The sequence below is a fragment of the Ictalurus furcatus genome, chromosome 3, assembly GCF_023375685.1.
Source record: "Ictalurus furcatus strain D&B chromosome 3, Billie_1.0, whole genome shotgun sequence".
In the NCBI taxonomy this organism is placed as follows: domain Eukaryota; kingdom Metazoa; phylum Chordata; class Actinopteri; order Siluriformes; family Ictaluridae; genus Ictalurus; species Ictalurus furcatus.
Window position 1 is genome coordinate 14,678,549 of NC_071257.1, and position 23,979 is coordinate 14,702,527.

The 23,979-nt window shown below is 41.2% G+C and overlaps 1 protein-coding gene across 8 annotated transcripts; it reads right to left on the reverse strand.

Moving 5' to 3' along the window:
* Positions 1-854: 854 nt before the first annotated feature.
* Positions 855-23,890, reverse strand: nsd2 (nuclear receptor binding SET domain protein 2). 8 transcript variants are annotated; one of them, XM_053620937.1, is made up of 25 exons: positions 23,766-23,890; positions 17,462-17,538; positions 15,120-15,874; positions 14,682-14,871; positions 14,443-14,597; positions 13,827-14,282; positions 13,655-13,744; positions 13,393-13,573; positions 13,214-13,276; positions 12,966-13,075; positions 12,596-12,692; positions 12,397-12,500; positions 11,528-11,626; positions 11,316-11,439; positions 8,655-8,855; positions 8,371-8,550; positions 6,898-7,054; positions 6,516-6,718; positions 6,306-6,409; positions 5,839-6,108; positions 5,569-5,685; positions 4,237-4,378; positions 3,750-3,856; positions 2,182-2,380; positions 855-1,682 (listed from the first exon to the last, which is right to left on the reverse strand). In XM_053620937.1, the coding sequence occupies exons 3-25, from the start codon at positions 15,855-15,857 to the stop codon at positions 1,318-1,320; spliced, it is 4,452 nt and encodes a 1,483-aa protein (XP_053476912.1). In that variant the 5' UTR covers positions 15,858-15,874; positions 17,462-17,538; positions 23,766-23,890; the 3' UTR covers positions 855-1,317. The 8 variants fall into 8 exon arrangements, with proteins under 8 accessions (XP_053476912.1, XP_053476910.1, XP_053476915.1 ...); XM_053620935.1 differs by lacking the exon at positions 23,766-23,890 and adding an exon at positions 18,641-19,435 and having other exon boundaries at positions 17,462-17,543; XM_053620940.1 differs by lacking the exon at positions 17,462-17,538.
* Between the last annotated feature and the right edge of the window lie 89 nt (positions 23,891-23,979).

The window sequence follows — 23,979 nt, forward strand, 5'->3', positions numbered from 1 at the left end:
CTGGGGTTAAAACCCAGGTTTAAGCACAGTGTGAAGCTCTTCTGGAAACCGCAGACTTCCTGGGATTTTCAAACAGAACCGTCTTCTGTAGTTTCCACAGAATGGTGTGAAAAATAAATATCCAGTGAGCAGCAGTTCTATGTCCAGAAATGCCTTGTTGACAGGGGAGGTTAAAAGAGAATGACATTTGAGCTGACAAGAATGTTATAGTAACTCAAATAACCACTTGTCAACTGTGATAAAAAGGTAACCATGTACAGTAATGGGGTGGGGAACATTTTCTTGTCACACACCTGGGCCCCTTAACCAGTTATCTGAAGGTTGCAGTCTGTGTATTGTTGTGAACCACGTGCATCCCTTTATGATCACAGTTTACCAGTATTATATTGGCTACTTCTAACATGATCTTGCACCATGTCACAAAGCACAAGTTATCTCACTAGGTTCCATAAACATGACAGCGTTGACGCTGTATTTCAGTGGCCTCCGCAGCAGGTGTACAGAGAAACATATAAAGTGTCTTGCGTAAGTCAGTGTGGGGGCCGTAGATTTGACACCACTAGTTTTGAGAAAAACCTCAACAGCATCTTGTAGCTAAAAACAGACCCCAGCCATGGAGCTACACATTTGTTATTCTCACCCTCCATTCCAAGTGCAAAAATAACCAAATAAAATCAGGCACACAAATTATTTTAAAAGTTTTATTTCACCCAAACCTCACAAAAAACAGCGCCCTGACTCACTCAATTTACTGTGCCTTTTTTAAAACTCTGAATAGGTAGATTTTGCAGAGACTCTTAACATTCTAGCATGTTACATAAACTCAAAAAAATGAGCTAACAAATGTGCTGCTCTATAGTTAAATGCACTCTATGTTAACTATAAAAACAATTCAAGGGCTATCCATAGTGTCTTACATTTAACGGTACAACTGAAAAAAAACAAACAAAAAAAAAACTACACATTGGCATCTGTTACTATCAGTAATTCCAGTATTATTATAATTTTGGTCTTTCATATACATTTTCATATACATATCTACTGTTAAAAAATTAAACAAATAATCTATCTGAACGATTAAAAACTGGTGTAAAAAAAAAAATTTCAAGTTTGGCCTCCATAATGCTGTGTAGTAATGAGGCTGTTTGGTGTGGTGGCTCCCACACGCGGTTTTGAGTGAGGGGGGAGAGGGGAGGCGGGGGTGTAGGAACCTGATGGCAGCTTCGTTGAGCTCTACAGTGTTCAGATACTCTTCCCTGATCAGACACAGTGCTTTCAGTTTGGGAGATCAGTCATGTTCATATCAATACCACTGAATCATGGGGAGGGCGTGGAGGGAAGGGGCAAGAGAGGAGGAACACTTTCGCCAGCTCGACCCTTCTGCTGCTTGTTACAATGTTTCCTGGAGCGCTTCTTGGCTGTAGAGTCGGTGCTGCCCCTGGTTCCGGGTTTGCGGCCGCGTTTGGCAGGTTTAGTGGTGAGATCAGACTTCTTGGTGGCCGCTGCTGTAGACTGCAGGTCCGAGTCGTCGTGCTCTTGGCAGCACAGCTGGCTGCTGCTGGGGTGTGGTCTCAGCGTGCCCTCCTCATGGGTCTTACAGAAGGAGTTGGGACACAGCTGGCAGAAAGCATCAGATGGTTTGCCACATACATCACAGTGGTGCCAGGGGCAATCCCAACGACCTGTTCGTCACAGTAACACAAACAGTGAATATTTGCCCCATTCCCACAAATAACCCCGCTCAAATACCTAAGGCTTCAGCAAATACTCTGTTTAGACGATAATTAAAGAATTCAAAAGCAGTAAAATCAAACACGTTTACTATTAAAACTTCTAACTTCGCTCACTGCCAAACCTGTAAACAAGTTTAGTTTGAGCCGCTAAGTATGTTCAAGTTCGTTATTTAAACCGAATGGGGTGATGTCTAACATGATTTGGATTCTACAGCACTGCTAATTTTCTTCATTAAAAAATTTAAATGAATGAATACTTGAGCCATTATCTGTAATCAGGACATAATTTGAAATTGGCAGCCCTACAAAGCCCAAATTTCTGAATATAGCAATATTTCATGAATAAAAGCATAGTAATTTAACTTTGAAGTTAAGAGTTCAATTCCGACTTCTGAAATTTATTTACTTAACTCAATGTGAGCAGGTACACTGTGGATACAAGACTTACCAAACGGTCTCTTAGTGCGATCCAGGCAAGACAAGTGGTAAGCTTTAGTGCAGCCCTTGCGGTCACACAAAACCAGCTGTCCTCCATCGCCACAACGGAAACACTCGTCCTCAGATTGCTTCTTCCCTTCACTTCGAGCACGCTTCCGCCTCGGTTTTTTCTTCTGTAGCTTGGCTTTGGGCTCCGACGTGGGGGTGATCTGTGACACACAGCGCAGTTCCCTTTGTTTATAAAATCCTTTTCCAGGACATTTTTAATGACTAGTCATTATTTTACAATGGATCACATATCTTGAAGATTAAAAAGTCAACTATATACACACCCTCTCTCTCACACACACATACTCTAATTTACTCTTGTCTCTAGAGTTCAGAATGGTGCAATAAAAAATAATATCCAGTGAGTGGAGGTTCTGTGGATGGAAACACCTTGTTGATGAGAGTCAATGGAGATCGGCCGGACTGGTTTGAGCTGACAGAAATGCTACAGTAACTCGGATAACTACTCTGTACAATCGTGATGAGCAGAAAAGGACAACACGTCGAACCTTGAGGCAAATGAGCAGAAGACCACGTCGGATCCCACTTGTGTAATCCAAGAACAGAAAGCTGAGGCTGCAGTGGGCACAGGCTCACCACAATTGTAAAGAGTACTTATTTGAGTTACTACAAACTGTCACAGCTGGATGGGTGAAGACTGGAAAAACGTAGCATGGGTTGATGAATCTCAACTTGTGCTGAAGCATACAGATGGTTGGGTCAGAATTTGGCACCAACGACATGAATCCATGGACCCAACCTCTGTGTGTAAACAGTCCAGGCTGGTGGAGGTGGTGTAATGGTGTGGGGAATGTTTTCTTAGACCACTCTGGGCCAGATAATACAAATTAATGAAAGCATGAATGCCATAGACTATGAGTATTGTTGCTGACCATGTGTATGCCTTCATGGCCACAATTTACTATCTTCTAATGGCTACTTCCAGCATACACCACCATGTCACCAAGCACGTCATTGCAAACTGGTTTCATGAACATGACAATGAGTTCAGTGGTCTTCCCAGTCACCACATCTGATTCCAATAGAACACCTTTGAGATGTAGGAGAACGGGAGATTCACAGCTGAAAAATCTCCAGGAATTGTGTGATGCAAACATGTCGACATGGAGCAGAATCTCAAAGGAATCTTGTGGAATCCATGCCATGAAGAATTGAGGTTGTTTTGAGAGCAAAGGGAGACTCTACGCAGTATTAGTATAGTGTTCCTAATAAAGTGCTCAGTGAGCGCATACTTCTCTTAACCAAAGCACCTATAAGCATCTCACACACTATATAAAACTACTGTTTACAATAACATGACGCTAATGATGTATCCATTTTCTACCTTCTAAACTCCAGATTTTTTACATGACTGAAAAACTACAAATTCTAGCTTTTTCAGGAGGCATATGATCCCCAACAGAGTGTCTGGGACCTTAGAATAGCAGTGCAGCTCATTCTAACATTGAAAGCTCTTGGTCTAGATATACATTATAAATGATTGTGTGCTTAAAGCAGTGTGTTACTCACCTTGGGTCGATCCCCGAGGAAGCCACTGCAGTTGGGTGCACCACAGCGACAAACAGTCTTCTCATTCCCAAGACAGTCCAGATTATAGTTAAAAGTCAATTCGGTGCCTAGAACGTTAATCAAATCAATAAACAAAACATACAATAAGCCTTCAAGCAAACATTACATAAAATCACTGCTTCACATGGTGCCTTCTTCTAAACAAGGGACAACTGTGTACACAATGCTGATTTACGATCTTACATCTTATTAAAATCATATCATTTGATATATTTTCCATGTTCTATTGTGAATAACATGAGGATGAGATCTGCAAAACATTGCATTCTGTTTTAATTACATTTTACACAGATTCCCAGGGGTTGTGTACATATATTTATATTATACACACACACACACACACACACACACACACACACACACACACACACACACACACAGTTGGTTTCTGTCACCCTTCTGTAGATTTATCAACACCATGACTCACCTGCTGGAATGTCGCACACAGCAAACAGTCCCACACGTGTGTCTCCGTTCACAGTCCACTTCTGAGTCTCACAGTTGGGCTGGCAGCTGTGGTTCATGAAGCGGGAGTAGTTCCCTTTAGGGCCTGCATCAATGATCCGGTCCTACATACACACATGGCATTGGGTCATGCTTTGTACAGAACACTGGTTTATCCAGTTACTTTGACCATGAAATGAAACGAGCCATAATTTGATTATCATATGCGGGACATATTTCCTTTTAAACAGGAAAGAAGCAGGCCAAAATAAACTCCACAAAAATTCCAACAACAGCCACTAGCCCTCGAGATACTCCACACCTCCGGCTGTATCTAAAGAAACTCGATAGTGGCTTAGCAAACCAGCTAAATCATGCAGATGAAAATCTAAAAAAAGTTTGTTTCCACCGGTGGAGAATTTTTTACTGCTAATCGCCCCACTGCATCGGAGGTTTCCACCGTGCCGCAGATTGGTACTCGGAAACTGGTCATTTCTTACAATCCCCCCCCCCCCCGCAGCAGCAGTGAGGTCCTTACGCTTTCCGTAGTGAAAAGACTGATGTTTAGCACAAGGCAGTAAAATAAAACTAATCAAGAAACAAGCCACAAACACGCCCAATATATTCAAATTCTCCATTCTCACTGTGTCCCAACACAAAGACACTCTTATAAAAATTAAAAAGTCTTAAAAACACCTCTTTTGAATGCACGAGCACTTTAATATACAGAAAATGACGTTAATAAGAACGTGGGCTGAACTGCACGCGCGCATCCCAAAAAGTTATTTCTGGAAATGATTTCTCAACTAACGTTTTAATTACTGAGCACAGCTGTAGTATTTTGTACTGCAGGGCCACGTAATGCAGACCTGTGACGCTCCCGATTAAACAGCGTTCCTCTAGCTCTACTGATCCTCTAGATATACTCACACTGCTAAACTAGTTCGCTTCATTCATTCATTATCTCACAAACTTTGAGCAAAGAAGGAATTTGGCTACAAAAATCTTCAGCAGAAAACTAATGACAACCTTGTATAGAACAGTCCTATACATGAAACTTCCTTTCCTCTCCACTTCCTTCCTGTTTCTTCCCCATACAGGGAAATGCCTGATCATACAGTACATGTCTTTTAAAGAAATATAGACTTTGAAACGTTTAAAACAGTTCATTGAAACATCGTCATTCAAATGTTTACCACCGCCCTTAAAAATAAATATACATTAAAGAAAAAAATCCATTTAGTAACCCAATTCTGTTTCATTGCATAACACACTCACTCACACACAAACACACCAGTCTTGTGGTAGTGTTTACCTTGTCAATGGTGAGCATGTAGAAATGTGTGATGTCATTTTCCTGGGCGTATTTGATCCTCGCTCTGCACTCTTCCTCATCGATTAGCTCCCCCACATACTCATTCACAAACTCCCCCTGATCAACACGCACAACAACAACCAGTGATATACACACACAGTGGACAAACAGATGCTCTCAAAGAAAAATCTACAGCATAACGGCAATTACTTTGAAATATATGAACTAATATGAAGTTCATTATGCATTCACTACTTCTGTGGTTCTCACCTTCTTGATGTCTCGGAGAGAAACGAGACCCCAGCCCTTGCCAGCTGTGCGAATGATCTTGGTCTCAGGGTAGAGGCGCTTGGTGAAGTCCTGGTTCATGCAGCGGTCTCCAGCCGGACACACCTGAGGGTGACACTCGTACAGCAGCATGCGATTCAGGCACTCCGACTCAAAGCTGCACGGCCGCTCATCGCTTGGCTTACAGTTGCACTTGGGGATCTCGGAGATGTCGGCCGTGTAAATCTGCACGCGCCCGACTGGTTTGTTGACCTGCAGAAAACAGCTCGTCATTACTATTCGCGATAAAAAAACCTGACGGCCCACTGAAACAGGACACGTGTGAAAGGCGAATGCATGAAATTTTGAAAAAGATTCATCAAGTGGTAGGGTAACAGCTAGGGGAGATCTTCACTGCTGATCAAGAGGCACCAATTTTACTATGATGTCTTGTGTTAAAAAGTTGGTACCTTGATATATTTGTATGGAGGGGGTTTCCTGTTGTTCTCCTGGGCCTCTTTAGCTTCTCTCTCCATTTTGATCTGCTTAAACCGAGCCTCAGCCTCCACCACAGCTAAAGACGTGACAGGAAGGGAACAGGTAAAGACACACTGATACTGATATGAATGACAGGGCCTTAGGTTAAAATGAGGTGGAAAAAAAGCAGCAACCAGCATTACCATTCTTAAAGACCTTCCCAATGGTAGTCTTCTGGTGTTTGCTCACCCTGTCCCCCTCCATATAAGGGAACACACGTCCCTGGTGTGTCCAGTAGTAATCTTTCGATCCAAAAAAGTAAACAGGGAACTCTCCAATTTCGTGACGTAGGTGCTGGATATTCGTAGGGACGTTCCTGGGGTGACGGATTTCTGCTGGCCACCATCTGGCGTTTCAGAGTGGGTCAAAGGTCAGAACACCACGATTATATACTTATCATGAGACAAGATGATACAGCATATGCCAAAGTCATATTTAAAAAGCTGATACAAAAATTCTGCCAAAGGCTCTGTGCAGGTGGCTGCGGAGTAATGCTTCCATGTTAAGCACTGACACTACACTTGCCTGTAACTGCCCAGTTTGACCCAGATGATGTCTCTGTACTTGGGCTTCTTGCCTGAGCGGCAGTCATAACAGAACCAGCTGCCATCAGGCATGGTGATATTTAAACAGTCAGGGTGAAAGGCAGCTGGACATGATTCACAGCACAGGAGTCTGCCACCTACAGATACATAATATAACATGAATAAAAGGTATAGTTACTGATTTTGTCATAGATAGCCTAAGCAAGCGTTTTAAAAATGAAAAACACAAAACATATACAGGACTCCTCTTTAGTGTTCCTAAACTGACGCCCTGAAACGCATGCATACACTGCCTAGGCTAGAAGAGGAGAGTTTCTGAACTGACAGCAACATGACTGACAGGCATGTAGAGACACCCCCTTGAGATGATTAGTTAGATATTAATGATCCACTGTTCTCCTGTTTACAGAGCACGTGGCTCTTATTTTCACTGATCACACCTACACAGACACACACATCACTCGCCACACGTTTAACCAGGAATTGAAATGTTACATCTTACACACGTGGCGACTAATCCACATTTACAAAAATACATGATATACACGTACGTTTGATTATTGATAACAGGCCTGCGTGATCATTTTATTGTGCCTACACGATTACAATGAGGTTTATTCCGATTATATTAACAGACCTGCCAAACTTCAGTACAACAAGTTTCAGTACAACAAAAAATTTAAGTGGTACAGTAAAAGCCCATAGTGGCTGGAGAATCTGCATAAATGGCACCTAAAACGCTTTATAAACATTACATATCACTCTATGTAAATACTGACCAAGTTTCTATTTGTAATAAACATGGAGGTTAACATAACTGTGGATATAATACTCAGAAAGCTATGATAGTAAAAATAAATTAAGATGAATAAGGCTGTTAAAAATTAAACCTGGATCATTTCAGGTAAGTGCACACAGCTTTATCCTTTATCCCTCTACTATCGCATCTGTTAAAGTCTCCGTTTCTGGTTTTCGACTCTGTTACTACTCCGTTAACTTACCTGAGGTGGTCTGATTGGTCCTGTGAGGGTGCGCGCTAATAGAGAAGCGTTCCCTGTAGATATTATGGCCAATCAGGAAAAGCCAACATTGCGCAACCACACGCAGAATATACCCGCAAGGCTTATATGTGGAACAAGCATTAATGTGTGGAGCAGGCTTTCGACAAAAATTTTTTTTTTAATTATTTAGATTCTGTTTTGTTTTTTTTGTCAAAAGCTCGCTCTGCACATAAATGTGAGTTATAAAGAACGCTTCTCTGCCTGGGAACGCTTCTCTATCAGCGCACCCTCACAAACCACCTCAGGTAAGTTAACGGAGTAGTAACAGAGCACAAAAATAAAGAGATTTTGAGATTATATATATATGTTTACCGTGATATTTTAAAATGGAAAATTGCAAGCGGGGGAGGGGGGGGACAATATCGCATAAGACTAACTGATAATGATCTCACCATTAGAGCAGATGAAACACCAGCTGACATTGACATGTGTACGATGCCTGTAGCCTTTCTTAGGGTTGAAGTGGTTGGTACATAACATAGTAGTAGAGGTCAGCATCTCACTTCCTGCAGCTATGCACAGGTCTCCAGTGTGGTATGCTACTGGGCAGCGCAGACAGCGAATCACCTTCCCTGAAGCATACATATAAAAAACATTTATTCCACCATAAAAGAAACTGCTATACATGCTTAGTATATAGCAGCAGGAGTTTTGCATGGATGTGAGAATGCAGTACCTTTGGTAGCTTTTGCTGTGCCACGGCCGCTGCAGTGACAGCTGAGGCAAGTGTGTAGGGGGCATCGGAATCCGCGGTTATCAAAAACAGTCAAAGCACTTAACCGCAAGCATGCCTCGTGATAGAATCGTCCACAGTGTAAGACACTGCAGCGCTTCACCTCCCCTTCAGACTTCTTACAAGTGAAACATGTATGCACTCCTGAAACACAGATGTAGACGGGAAGCTGAATCACAAATGTCAAACCTACCGCTACAGTGCTGTGAAAAAGTACCTCCTGATTGCTTCTGATTTTGTGTCTCTCATACTAAGTAATTTTAGATCTTCAAACGAAATACAACTTAAAACAAAGGCAACACTAGGCAGTTTTTATTTCTTTTATTGAAGCAAAAAAAAAATAAAAATAAACAAAGTTATCCAACACCTGGGCTATTGATCGGAAGGTTATGAGTTCTAACCCCAGCACTGATAAGCTGCCACTATTGGGCCCTTGAGCAAGGCCCTTAACCCCCAGATGTATAAACAAAATAGACACAAGTCTCTCTGGATAAGGGTGTCTGCCAAATGCCATAAAATGTAAAACTGCCCCACTCAAATTTTAAATACGGTTGTGCCACCTTTAGCAGCAATAACGGCAACTAAACGCTTCAGATAACTGGAGATCAGTCTTTCACAGTGCTGTGGTGGAATTTTGGCCCACTCCTCTTTGCAGAACTGTTTTAGTTCAGCCACACTGGAGGGTTTTCAAGCATGAACTGCCCCTTTAAGGTCCTCGCACAGCATCTCTGTTGGTTCAAGTCAGGACTTTGACTAGGCCACTCCAAAACTTTAATTTAGCTTTTTCTGAGCCATTCAGAGGTGGACTTATTCCTTTGCTTTTAATCATTATCTTGCTGCATAATCCATTTGCACTTGGGTTTCAACTTACGGACTGACGACCAGACATTCTCCTTTAAGATTTTGTGTTTCATGCAGAATTTATGTTTCCTTCAATTATTGCAAGTCGCCCAGGCCCTGAAGCAGCAAATCAGTAAAGCATCCCCACACCATCACACAGCCACCACCATGCTTGGTATGTTGTTCTTTTTGTGGAATTCTGTGTTTGGTTTACGCCAGATGTAATGGGACCCCTGTCTTACAAACAGTTCCACTTTCATCAGTCCACAGAACATTCTACCAAAAGGTTTTGAGGATCATCAAGGTGTGTTTTGGCAAAATTCAGACAAGCCTTAAATGTTCTAGGTTAGCAGTGGTTTTCACCTCGCCACTCTTCCATGGATGCCCTTTTTGCCCAGTGTCTTTCTGATAGTGGAGTCATGAACAGTGACCTTTATTGATGCAAGAGACGCCTGTAGTTCCTTTGATGTTGTCCTTATCTCTTTTGTGACTTCCTAGATGAGTAGTTCTAGCCACTTCTGGGAAGTTTAACTACTGTGCCAAGTTTTTCCATTTGCAGATAATGGCTTTCACTGTGGTCCTTAGATTTTGTTTTAATTTCTGATGCTATTTAGTATGAGAAAAACAGAAGAAATTATTTTATATACTTAATATTAAATAGTTCAACTCTATTTCAATTGCTTTTGTTTGATTTGTTCATTGCAAACAGCTGAAAGTCTGTAAATTTTTACAAACCTGATTTGCAATGAGGATTGAATAATTTTAATTGCAACTGTGTATATAGTTTTAATTGAAGGGTACGTATGGTTCCCTTGCATTTAGCATTTATTGATGATGTGACTGCTGACAAAAGCAGCAGGATGGATGAAGTGTATAGGGCTATATAATCTGCTTAGCCAAATGCATCAAAATTCATTGGATGGTGCTTCATAGTGTAGATGGACACCGACATGAAACATAATTTTCATGCCACAGCTGATTTGCATTTGGTGATGCCCACAAGGCCAAGTTCACAGAGCAGAACATTCAAAGTGGATAATAAATAGAAAAAATAAATAAAGAAAATAAAATAAATTATCTGAGGCAGAAGTGGACACACTACTTGACTCCCATCTACTAGAATAAAAAAAATAAGAAAACAGTTTGACACAAATAATGTATTACTGCTAATCGACAGAGTTTCTCCGATACTATGGGAGGACAAACCATGACAAAGTTTATAAAGATGCGGTGGCAACCAGAACCAGCTTATAAGTCAGCTTTCAGAAAAATATCATGCCTATCTCTAAATATCTGCTGCCTCCTAGGGGCAACATGTGCTAACTCTTCCAGCTACTGAACAACTTCCAGCTACTGAACAACCCTTCCAGCTACTGAACAACTAGCTTTATTTGTCTTTAAATGGATTTGGACTGCCATGTCCTAAGTTGTTTAACACATCTATATGTAAATATCAGGAAATTAATGCTGAAATTCTGATCCATCAGCTCATATTCATCTTTTGATCTTAAACCCAAATGTATTCAGTGTATAGCAAAAACAAAAATAACTGGCCTTGCTGTTCCAATACTTTCAGAGTGGACTGTAAGTACTGATGATATAACATGGGTAACATGGCATACTATTTAGACATTTAGCAGTACAGACTCAAAACTTAGCCATGATGAAACACATACCCACCGAACTGCCCTGTTTTCATATGAAACATATTTTTGAGGGCCCCCTGGTGACTGCAGGGATCTTGGTAAAGTGTCTCTTATTTACCTGTGCGGCAGGCAGTGCAGAGCACCTTGTCTGATGATTGGTCCAAATCCATACACTGCAGGTGGTATGAACCATAGCATTGTCCTTCACATGTCACCAGGTCCTCGCTTGTCTTTTCACAAACCTGAACACACAGAATTTTCAAAAACATTCTAGCACAGACCAATACCACAAACCTACTAGATATGAACATACAGCACACGTACACTAACCTGACACACACTCTCTTTTTTATTATTGACACTGCGATCTGCCTTCCTGGTAGCATGGGCTTCATCAGTGGGAGAATCAGGTCTCTCCTGATATGAAGTCTGTATCACATTGGAGTAGATGTTTGGTTAAACTGCTCGAAAGCAACATCAAAAAGGATAAACGGCTTAAAAGGTTGTTTCTATTTCAATTCTGATTTTTTTGCAGGGTTCCCACTACAAGTCAAATGTAAAATTCCATGACTTTTCCCTGACTTTCCCCTGACCGAAATCTTGAATTTCCATGACCTACTGTATGAAGAATGGTACAATGTATTGCCTGGGTACTGAGCAGAAAAAAATAAATAAATAAATAAACTATTTTAACCCATTAAATCTGTAAGCTTGATTTCCTGGTGAACAGACATTTTCAGTGCAAAACTTAGTTTTCATTGCTTAAAAAGAACATATACTTATCACATGACTAATCTTTACACCTCATAAACAAAATGGTCCTAATAAAACAAAATATATTTCTTTAATGGAAATAAAATCAATTCATTTACAAGGTACCGTAAGCCATTTTAAGTACATTTTTAACCCATAACTGAGCACACAGTTAAAAAAAAAAAAAAAAAGACTGATTCTCTCTCTCACACACAGACGTTTTAGCTAATACATTTGAAAATTTTACAAACAAAATTCCCTGATATTCCCTGACTTCATCCCCAAAATGATCAAATTCCCTGACTGGAATAGACTTTATTAAATTTCCATGAAATTCCATGACCCATGGGAACCCTGTATTTGCTATTAAAGCTTTTTGTATGCACAAGTCTGATATATGCATAAATTTAGGCTCACAACAAAGAAAATTGTATATCTAGCACTACCTGGGATGATGGGCCGTGCTTCTTGGATGAAACTGGTAGCGACAGGTTGCTAGGGTCCTGCTTTTTCTTCCTACCCCATCTGGCCTTGTTTTGAGGCTCCTCCACTGACCCAAAAATAGAGCAAAACAGCAACATTATTTTACAAACATAACAATGAATGAATGCCTAAAGCCTCAAAGTAGCTAATTGGCTTCTTTACCTGACATTGGTGTTTTGGGTCTCTTTCTTTTCTGGGTGATGGCAGATTTTTGCCTCTTTTGCCTTTGTATACTGACTTGAGGTTCAGGTTTCTGTGCCTTTGAAAGTAGTAGAAAAAAAAAAAAAAAAAAAAACAACAACCAGGCAATCAAAACCTGCAATAACACACAACTATATCTAGCTGAAGGAGCATGCACCATGACTGACTGGCAGTAATAAACTGCCTTCCAGAGTGTGTACTCTTAGGGCCAACATAATTACAAACAATGCTGCTAATACTACTGATCAGATCAACCCCAACACTGGTACATCAAGGTCCCCTCACTGGGCTGTGCTGCCCATTTAAATGGTATCTTTAGTAACGATCAAACCTTTAGCGTCTCGTGCCATTTATAACCGTCCCCGAGCTTGGCTTTTTTCCTGGGTTGAGGTACATCCTCCACATTAATCTCTTCAAATGCACGCTTCGAGGCCTTCATAACTGAACACAGGATACATTTACTTAGACATCTCAACATCCCCAAAAATGTATAGAATGCTAGAACAACAATGTTGTTTCAATATTAAAACCATTAAAAGTTATGCAGACAAAAAAAAAAGAACAAGTGTAGGAGGCAACCTTTCAAGACAGCATCTGCCTTGTCCTTTTTTAGTTTTCTCTTCATCTTGCAGACTTCAGCATCTTCGAACAAAGAGACATACAACATTTATCACAACAGCCAAACATTTCCAACACTAAAACTATTCAATCAGGTATCAAGATGTCAAAAAGGCAAACTAGGAATGCAAGAAACTCACCATTCTCACCCAAAACCACTGGCTTTAGTAATTCAGCATTCAGTCTTTCAGCAATAACAGCAGATGCCTTAATTTTCTTCCTTTTCAGGGAGTTTGGTGCAGCTGGAAACTTCTGTTTGAGTTTTCCTTGTTTCTTCTGGGACGCTTTCAACTGAGGGTCAATTTCAGCAAATAGGACATCCTACACAAACACATTTTATATATGAACTAACACACTGGATAACACTGGTAATAATAGAATAAGGACAAAATAATGCAACACCTGTTTCAGTGATGATGCTTTTGTGAATATCCCAGATTTATTCATTTTCATCTTATTAGGCTCAAGTTTATCTGCAGCAATGGGCATATCCTGAAACAAAAGTACAATTTGTAGCAGGAAATAAGAAAAATAGGATTAAATGGGGACGTAGCAGAGTCAAGACTGCACTCACCTGTACAACAGAGTCAATATTAGGGAGAACTACGACAGGATTGATTTTCTTTCTCCTTTTGAAAAGGACATTCTGTTCCTTCTGGATCCATTGCCCCCTGCTGGCTGGGGCTTTAGGTGCTTTAGTAGCAAGGGGTGTTTTCCTTGCTGAAGTGCTGCTGTTGGTGGGAAGGAGGGGAGTAAAATGGTTACTCAGTAACTGTACAGTGATGGGGCTTGACTGAGTGGAGTCTGGTGGAGTGAGGCTAGGTGTATCTGGAAATTCTCCACGACTCTGCTGTTGCTGTTCCCGTTTGCACTGGAGTTCTTGCAGCATGCGAGAGTTGAACCGCGGCTGGCTGCCCTCGTATGTGAAGCTGAACTTGGCCAGGCGCTCCTCTACAGGTAAAGCTACTGCCTCTGTTGCCTGGGAGATGCCTGTATCCCATGGTATCCGCACCTTACGTGGAATCATCAGCTGAAGAAAAGACACGAAGCAGGAAAAAATTAAACAGCTCTACAACATAGTACCTCAGAGCATTTCTGCTTCTAGAGAATGCTAAGATGTTTCAATGCATCAGTCACAGATAATGCAAATTCTCTTTACTTAACAGGGTGTGAGTGAATGAAATCAGTACCTTCTTGCCATCAGTGGATTTTTTATTTCCACAGCACAGTGTCTGGTATTGTTCTTTCTCAGAGAATACGACCAAGTTCTTCCCAGCGATATATCCTCTCTCTGGCGTGTCGCTAAAATACTGTATATGGTACAATAATCCCCTGCAGTTGTTTGCTGTTGAAGAGAGAAAAACATTAAATGAAAGTGCCTGTGCTCGTATAATTAAAGTTACACGTCCACTCTGTCTCCGGCCCTTACCTTTCTGCCTGAAGTGAAGGTTGAACTCTGGGTCTGTAGTGATCATGCATGGCCACCATGGGTATCCAGACACTTTAGCCCAGACAACATCTCCCACGGAAAACTGCACATGAGGTTGCTTTTCTGTTATTAATGTCTTAACATCATTCACATCCTGAACGCTATTATCCTCCTCAGCATCCAACATAGGCTGTAAGGGGGGGGGGGAGGGGGGGGAGAGATAAAATCATTTAAAACTTATATTAAGGTCATGCTTGGCTTGTATATTGGGGTCATAGAAACTGTTATAATCAGTAGTAGGCCTATATTGAATGCAATTCTCTACATGCAGGGTTTTTTTTAACCACCATCCCAGCTGCTCTTAATTGTTTGCAATGCATGTATTAAACAAAGACTGGAAACAAAGGGGTGGGGTGTACACTGAAATCAAAATCATACCATGCCATTAGAAGTTACACAGGAAGGCACAATAGCATCACTGGATTCAGAAGTCAGGACATCGGAGTCAGGAGCAAGGTCATATGACTCTCTGGGCTTGTCACATGGTTCTACGATAATGTGTGTGAAAGTTGATCTCTCGGTGCCATTAACAGCAGAGTCGACGGGGTGCCGTCTGCTCGGTGGCACTTTTTTCACTGGTCCCCTCGACTTGCTCCCTTCGTTTGTGGCACTTGCAGGAGCCAGCATGCCTTCTGCTAAACTTAAAGCTGCATTTGTTTCCTCCGTGATATCTTCCCCATAGCTAGCATCATACCTGCACGGTGGTGGCGATTTTCCATTAGGTAAATGTTTGGTTATTTTGAGTGTGAGCTCAGGGGAGGAGTCAGACTTCCTTTGAGGGCTGCCATGCTGAGGTCCAGACTCTACTGCTTTATGGAGGGGCGATCCAGGAGGGGCCGTGCAGAACTTCGACACAGTCTCCTGCTCACCGTTGAAGAAACGAGATGTCAGATCCTTCAGATGTTCGTGAGTGTGGTTGTGGTTGCCCATCTTCTGCAAGACACCATCGTGGGGCGTGGCTGCTAACTGAGTTGCAGCTTTATCCATTAGAAGAGCGGGATCTGTGCTTCCATCACCTCGTCCCTTACATCCACACGGTGAATCAGATAACTGTTTCATACTGGTGGGGTTCTTTGGCTCAGGCATTGCAGGTAGAGATCCTCCCTTACTCTCCATTGGTGCCACTCAGGGATCTGTTGTAAGATGAAGCACAAACATTTTTTCCCCTTCAAATTCAGCTTAAATTTTTTTCCCCCTCCACTTGAGCATGAAAACGACAGAAAGAAAAATGCCTGACATCCAAACACATAAAAAAAAAAAATCAGACTTTACGTTTGTTTCGAAATCACTGCCTCGATTTGCACGTCATGTCCTTTTGCGTAAACTTACCCACAATATGTTCAATCAGGGAAAAACACCACAGATAAAGCCTTTGTGATGATAAACTCAGTGTAAATCTACCCAGCAGCTGCTGAAAGGCCCTGGGCTGCTGCCTGCACTGCATACAGAGGCCAGGACGAGAAAAGCTCCACACAGCTGCACCTGTAGCCCCTGCAGCATGTTAACTAAAACTCACAGCACCTCCAGATGAAGAAAAAAAATCTTCTATTAAACAGAGATACGATTTGACTTCCTAACACAAGTACAATACAGTTAGATGAGCTCGATCACTGGCACTCCAGAGAGTCCGTGTTAAACCAAACGGGGATCTGGTCAATAAAGATGGCTTCCCTCTTCAGTCTGCAGTGAGTGGGGGGTTAGTTTCATCCTGAATTAAATGACGGACCCTGCCTGATTTCCTTTACTTAGCAGGGAAGAACATCTGCGTTAAATCACCGGGGACCTAAACAACAAACCAAAGAGCATTTAAAATCTTTATTCAGCTGAAAACAGTCTCCCAGGCGCTGGGTCCGAGTGTACATCTCCCTGCAGCTGCTCTTCCACACAGTCAGAAACAATCAAATAAACACACACGTGGTGAATCATGTCCGACTAACTTTAATGTGTTCATAACTATTGTCATTTAAACCAGTCTCAGTCCGAGAGTCGCCTCATTAACTAGGTGAGAGAAACCTATTCATATTAATAGCCTTCGGTGACAAAAACGTAAAGCCTCGCTAAGGCTCTTAATGCACTTTCCATAACAGACCACTTTACTGCATAAATAAACGCCTCACACAGCGAACCTGGCTTTAGCTAAACAGTTAGCGAGGTGAAAAAAGCTGGCTCGTGTTTTCACTTCAACTCGAGCTGAGAGAGAGAGAGAGAGAGAGAGAGAGAGTTAGCCATGTAATGGGAACAAACAACAACACAGAAAACACGTTAGCCGTGCGGCTAAAAACGATTTAAAAGCGCTAACACCTGAGGAGAGCTGCAGATCACACTAACTAGAACAAGAGCACAGTTGTTCAATGGAAGAAAATATGATCATTTTCAGAAATAATACCGGATCCGCTAGCACAGAGATGCGGAGTGAATATGTCAAATCTGAGCAACACAGCTAGGCAGCTAACGCTAATCTGACTGACAAACCAGGTTAAGATGCTAGTTAGCATCCTAGCTTTTATACACTACAGCTGCTTAGTGACACGCCAGCGGACGGGTTATTTCACCCAGAAACATCCTGGTTACGGTTAATAGACCAAAGGTTAATAGGACGACATTAACATGTATTTTCAGCTGAAATAACCTGTTTGAAGCATCGCGTTACTCCGATCTCTATTCATTCGAGTTGAAGCTTTGCGGGGAAACTCGCCCCAATCAGCGCGAAAAATACTCACTTCCGATTGGCTGGCGGCAGATACTCCGTTCACCCGGCCTTTTCAAATATGTCCCGCTCTCCCTCACAACACAGCATCTTCTCTAACAAAAAGACAAAAAACGACCCGCGCGAAACGACCGCGTTTATTTGTCACGCCAAATAAATACGCTTCCGAGATAATCTGTTATTGTTTCTTCGAGAAAAGGACGTCGGTAAGTGAAACAGGCCGCCAACAGAAATGAACGAACTGGAGGGCATCCTTACCGAGTGACGTCAGAGTGAAGGAGGCTGGTCGCGCATTGTGGTTGCCAGATTCACTAATATCTGCACAAGTGTTGAGGCCAGAGCGTTTTGTCCAAGAATTACCATTACATTTTTATTTTATTTGAGGGGTTTTTTTTTCACGTCTTACGGACAGTAATATAATTTAATAATAATAAAAGACTCAACAGCAATACACGTGCCGCAGAACTAATCTGTCTATTAAATGACCAGAAACAACTTCTATACATCTGAAAGAGCAGTGGATATCGCGAATAAACATTGGGATAACAAGAATCAGCATGACTAGAACTATTGCAGTCTATTTGATTTAATTTGTAGAGACACTTGTAACTAGGTGAGTCCAACAAAAGTTTTTTTTTTTTTTAAGAAAATGACGCCCAATCGATTAAAAAAATGAAACCGTGAATCGTAAAATGTCTGGCAACCAATAAATAAGCGCGCCAGAAAATCTCTCCAATGGCATTCCTCCAGGAGAGCATTTCTATGGAAGCCCATTTCCGCCATTTAAAAAATAAAGCCGTATATACATAAAAGCGAGAAATAAAATACTTACGTTGTTACCTGTTATTGTAGTACAATATTAGAAGATATTAGAATGTTATTAGAACATTAGAAATAATGACTTGGAGAAATAATGACATACTAATGAGAAATGTTCTCAAAATGTAGTGTGTTTCAATGATGAGAATGTGTTATTTTAAGGCCTACATCAGGCTGGACTGGTAATCTGGCAGACCGCCTCTTTGGATTCACTTTTGCAGCCAGAACCCACTATCCATTGCTCATGAATGTAGACTGCAGGTCAAATCCCAAAACATGTACAGCATTGACTTAATTGCCCAATGTCACATACAAATAAATACCTAATTCCTCCTTTCTTATCATTTATATTAAACAAAAGGATTATCTTAACTGTGTAAACGTTAAGGTATATTCATCATCTATTATCCAAAGGACATCCATCTATTTTCTACACCGCTTATCCTACAGGGTCACGGGGAACCTGGAGCCTATCCCAGGGAGCATGGGGCACAAGGCGGGGTACACCCTGGACAGGGTGCCAATCCATTGCAGGGCACAATCACATACACATTCACACACGCATTCATAAACTACGGACACTTTGGACGTGCCAATCATGCACCTACCATGCATGTCTTTGGACTGGGGGAAGGAAACCAGAGTACCCGGAGGAAACCCCCGCAGCACGGGGAGAACATGCAAACTCCGCACCCACAGGGCCGCAGCGGGAATCAAACCCCGGACCCTGGAGGTATGAGGCGAACATACTCAATGTTGAATAGTTGATCACTACTTTGACCTTAAGCTTCTTTTCTTTGACAGTTTTACTAGAGCATGGAGATTTGCCACCTCAGATCACCAGAGAGTAAGTAAAGACCGAGTGAGTAAACTGGTCCACTTAAACTGGTATACACAGTATGTATACACACACATAAACACACACAGTGTGTGTGTGTGTGTGTCTATTTTGAACAACAGTGTATATATATGGATATATATACGTCCGACTGGACCGATTCTGGATTGTAGTGGTGGGCCGCCTGGACCAAAAATGCTGATTTTTTGTCCCAGTCTAGCCCTGGCCTACACTATGCCTCAATTTGTGTGTGTGTGTGTGTGTGTGTACAGTTCCCTCTGAAATCGTCCCACTGCTCACTTTCACAATTTACAATGCATATGGAGTGTTGTGTAGCTCCAAGTACAGGACAGCAGTGAGGGAGAAATCTGACTGAATCCACACAGCCCTTAGTGAATGCACCTTAGGTGAAATATGCAATACACACACACACACACACACACACACACACACACACATATATATATATCTATCTATCTCTCTCTCTCTCTCTCTCTCTCTATATATATATATATATATATATATATATATATATATATATCCCTCTCAGCCCTCTCCCCTTCCTGCTAATTTAGTAGACTTTCCTCCTAAACATCTTCCCTGGGTCCGGGTTCCAAACCAACCCTCTCCTTCCCAGATCCTTCCTCTCTACTCCACCTCCCTTCCTCACCACACATGTGAGCACTCAGGGGGCCACAGCTTGTAAAAGAAAAAGCCAAGTTGCACTCCTGCTTGATGCTAACCGTACTAACAAGTCATGTTACTAATTCAGGCACTTACAATGCAAGGGCTAAGTAGCACAAGTTTTGATGTTCTAACAAATGCCTTATGAGAGTGTACATGATAAACCTGTCTTCATGGTGGTGATGAGTACATTTAAAACCTTTGGTACCATTTGTAAGTCATAACCTAGTAACAACCTAGTTAGCTTGCTAGCTTTGTTATGCATCACTCCCATTCTCTCCCTTGAGTTAACTACAAATGGATCTGTTGCTCAGTATGGTACTATCTTTTCAGTCCCTAATTGGCTGGGTCTGGACTTGTGGGCCTGCGAATACATGCCAGTAGCATGGTTGAGTGGTCCTCCCTTGCCATATTGCTCAGCTTGTACTCTCTGCTAATGTATACCGGGACTGGTTTTGGGTTTCTCCATTTTCCAATTTAGGTTCTCTGAGTGAGATCTCCTTTGGCACTTTGATTCAGTCCTGCAGCCTCCTGCAATACCTTGACTAGCAGGTGTGTGCCTAACATGGTTGAAAGATCTCCCCGATACACAGTCTTGTGACCCCAGCCCACTAGATTTATGGTGACACTAGGCTGTGAAAAAATTGCTCTTCTGTAGCCTGATGGCTTAGTGATCACAATCCACCTTTTTACACATGGTTAATAATAGTAATAGGACACATATAACTGTTTTATATTTGATACTATCCTATTCAGGTAATTATATGTGAAGTGGTCTGAATGCACTGCAACCAGCGTTTTTTTTCATCATGATTACAGTGAGCTCATCATGACTACAGTGTTATGGTTACAGTGTTTTGTGTGTGTGTGATTAATGCCTGTCAGACATCAGCATCATGCCATCAATTATGGCCGATATCAAATTACATTTCCCTATTAGCCAGGCCTACCTTGCACGTGGTGGTGCCCAGATAACTCTGGAGTGACTCTGTGGCTGAAATTGCTGTTATTGTCCAAAGTCATATCACCTACTTTTGTTAACAACATTCCATAAAGTGGAACCTGCTGAACGTTCCTTCTTATGCTCAGTCACATGGAAGTATTTGGACCAGACATCAGCGATTTGATCATTAGTTCAACTGCAATTTGATCACTAGATCAACATTAAGTTAAAAGATTGAATATTTCTATAGCTGCTGATCTTCTTGGATTTTCATGCACTACAGTCTCTAGAGTTTACTCAGAATTGTGCAATAAAGAAAAAACATTCAGTGAGTGACAGTTCTGTGGAAGGAAACGCCTTATTGAGAGAGTTCAACAGAGAATGGCCAGACTGGTTGGAGCTGACAGAAAGGCTACAGTAACTCAGATAACCACTCTATAGAATTGTGATGTGCAGAAAAGCATCTCAGAATGCACAACACATCAAACCTTGAGGTGTATGGGCTACAACAGCAGAAGACTGTTCCACTTTTGACAGCCAAGAACAGAAGGCTGAGGCTGCAGTGGTCTCAGGTTCAGCAAAACTGGACAGCTGAAGATTGAAAAAAGACCAGGTGATTTTTCCCCCTAATCTTCAATCTTTTCCCCAATCTGATAGCCTCAGGTTCCTGTTCTTGGCTGACAGGAAGGGAACCTGATGTGGCCTTCTGCTGTTGTAGCTCATCCACCTCAAAGTTAAATGTTGTGTGCATGCTGAGATGCTTTTCTGCTCACCACAGTTGTAAAGAGTGATTACTAGAGTTACTTTTTCCTTCCTTGAAGCTGTATGACCATTTTCCTCTGACCTCTCTTATCAACCAGGTGTTTCCACCCACAGAACTGTTGCTCACTCAATGTTTTTTTGTTTTTCACACCATTTTGTGTAAACTTTAGAGACTACTGTATGTGCAAAATCCCAGGAGGTCAGCAGTTTATGAAATACTCAATCCAGCTCACCTGGCACCAACATCCATGCCACCATTAAAGTCACAGAGACTTTTTCTTCATTCTGATGTTTGATGTGAACATTAAGTGAAGCTCTTGAGCTGTATCTGAATGATTTTATGTACTGTGCTGCTGCCACATGATTGGCTGATTGGATAATGGCATAAATGAGCCAACAAACAGGTGTTCCTATTAAAGTGGATGGTGAGTATATTACAATTAAATATCACCTAGGGTGACTTTGTGATTTGTTTGTAAAGAATCGTGGCATAGTTTTTAAAAAAGAAAGAAAGAAAAAAAAGCTAATCTAGCTCACAGTCAGAAACAGTTTTACGTTAATAATTGGCTTTCAGATACGGTTGTGGGTGTGTTCATAGCAGTAAAAACACAGAAAGTAATATGTGTTAGTGACTACTGTTTACAGAGAAAGCCATTTTTACCAGTGGCAAAAAGGTTTTAATGTTGAATATTTCAATATTTGGTAAAATGAAAAACTGCATTAATCAGTAAAAATGTTGTCACCTAATAATGCACACTGTTGGACGGTGTGTATGTGTATGTATGTATATATATATATATATATATATATATATATATATATACATATATATATATATATATATATATATATATATATATATATATATATATATATATATATATATATATATAAAACATCTAGAAACATGCTCTGCTTTAAGGGCCTATTGATACTCATAAATGCCAGTGTGGCTCAGGAAAAAAAGAAGAAAAAGACATTAAAACCTTTGGTCTATGGAGTGAATCTGATCACATACAGTAAAGTGCACAAGGTAATCACAAGTAATAAAAATTGCTGAAAGGTTTATGCTAAGATATTACTAGTTAGCTCTCAAACTACTTTTGAGGAATTACGCTATAAAAGTGGGGGCATGGTGGCTTAGTGGTTAGCACATTTACCTCACACCTCTAGGGTTGGGTTGAGGGTTCGATTCTCGCCTCTACCTGTGTGTGTGGAGTTTGCATGTTCTCCTCGTACTTTGAGGGTTTCCTAAGGGTACTCTGGTTTCCTCCCCATTCCAAAGTCATGCGTTGTAGGCTGATTGGCATTTACAAATTGTGTGGAGTGTGTGTGTGTGTGTGATTGTGCCCTGTGATGTATTGGCACCCTGTCCAGGCTGTCCCCACACTGTGTCCCAAGTTCCCTGGGATAGGCTCCAGGCTTCCCTGCCACCCTGTGTAGGATAAGCAGTACAGAAAATGGATGGATGTTATAAAAGTGGAATTTGAATCAATTCAAAAGGTATTTTAAGATCTTATCACTGGTTTAAATTTTTTTTAAATCAGAAAATATAGTTTTGTTATTTTTCTGGTCAGACACTGGTCATGTCTCTATTCTTCTTTCATTTAATCATGATTGTTTTCACTGTTGACAAGTGCCAATGCTGTCCATTTGATATATTGAAAACCCCTCTCCTCTCCAGGTCTGTATTTTCTCTCATGTCTTGTGATCGCTGGTTAATACACACTCAGTATGTTTACATGGACAACAATAAACCAATATTAACCGGATTAAGACAATACTCTGATTAAGAAACTACCATGTAAACAGCAATTTTTAATTACCTTAATCCAATTAAAGTCATACTCGAAGTAAACACAAATCGAATTAAGACATGTGGAGTACTTCTGTTTTAGTCGCATTATCGAGGTGTATTACAGACATGTACACACCTTAATCACATTCACTTAATCACATATTAACATCGTGTGAGTTTTCACCACATTTTGCGACAGGACACGTACATACACGGCAGAGCTCAACCGTTTTACGCACCCTCAAACAAGAGAGCAGGGCTGCGTCCCAGACCGCGTACTTACCTACTATAGACCTATAGTTGGCGAAATACGTGCATCTCGGCTACTATATAGAGGGTCAGTACGCGGTTTGGGACGCAGCCCACGACTTCAAGCAGTTGTCTATTAGCAAGTATAGCATAATAAATAATTAACCGCACTTGAAGCGTTCGTAAATTTTTTAAATAAAAACACCCAAAACTGTATACTGTACCATAACGAAGACGAACTGTATCTTGATACGTGAAATTCTGGAGGAACATCGGACGGTGTGGCGTGGCGGCGTAATGACATGTGCTATTAGTCAAACTATATTCTAGAACATGTAAAACGGGTACATGAAAGGCGTATTCTAAAATCGACTCATCTAAACACCTTAATCACAATATTGTCTTACTCAGAGTAAGGTCAATAATTATATTACTGCT

Bases quoted from the DNA above. Each gene is read 5' to 3' on its own strand.
- nsd2 (XM_053620940.1), bottom strand. From the start codon at position 15,857: ATGGAGAGTAAGGGAGGATCTCTACCTGCAATGCCTGAGCCAAAGAAC. The intron at 4,379-5,568 runs GTAAACACTACC...GTGTGTATGTAG, and splicing joins ACATGCTCACCATTGACAAG to GACCGGATCATTGATGCAGG. The intron at 1,683-2,181 runs GTAAGTCTTGTA...TGTGACGAACAG, and splicing joins TCGCACTAAGAGACCGTTTG to GTCGTTGGGATTGCCCCTGG.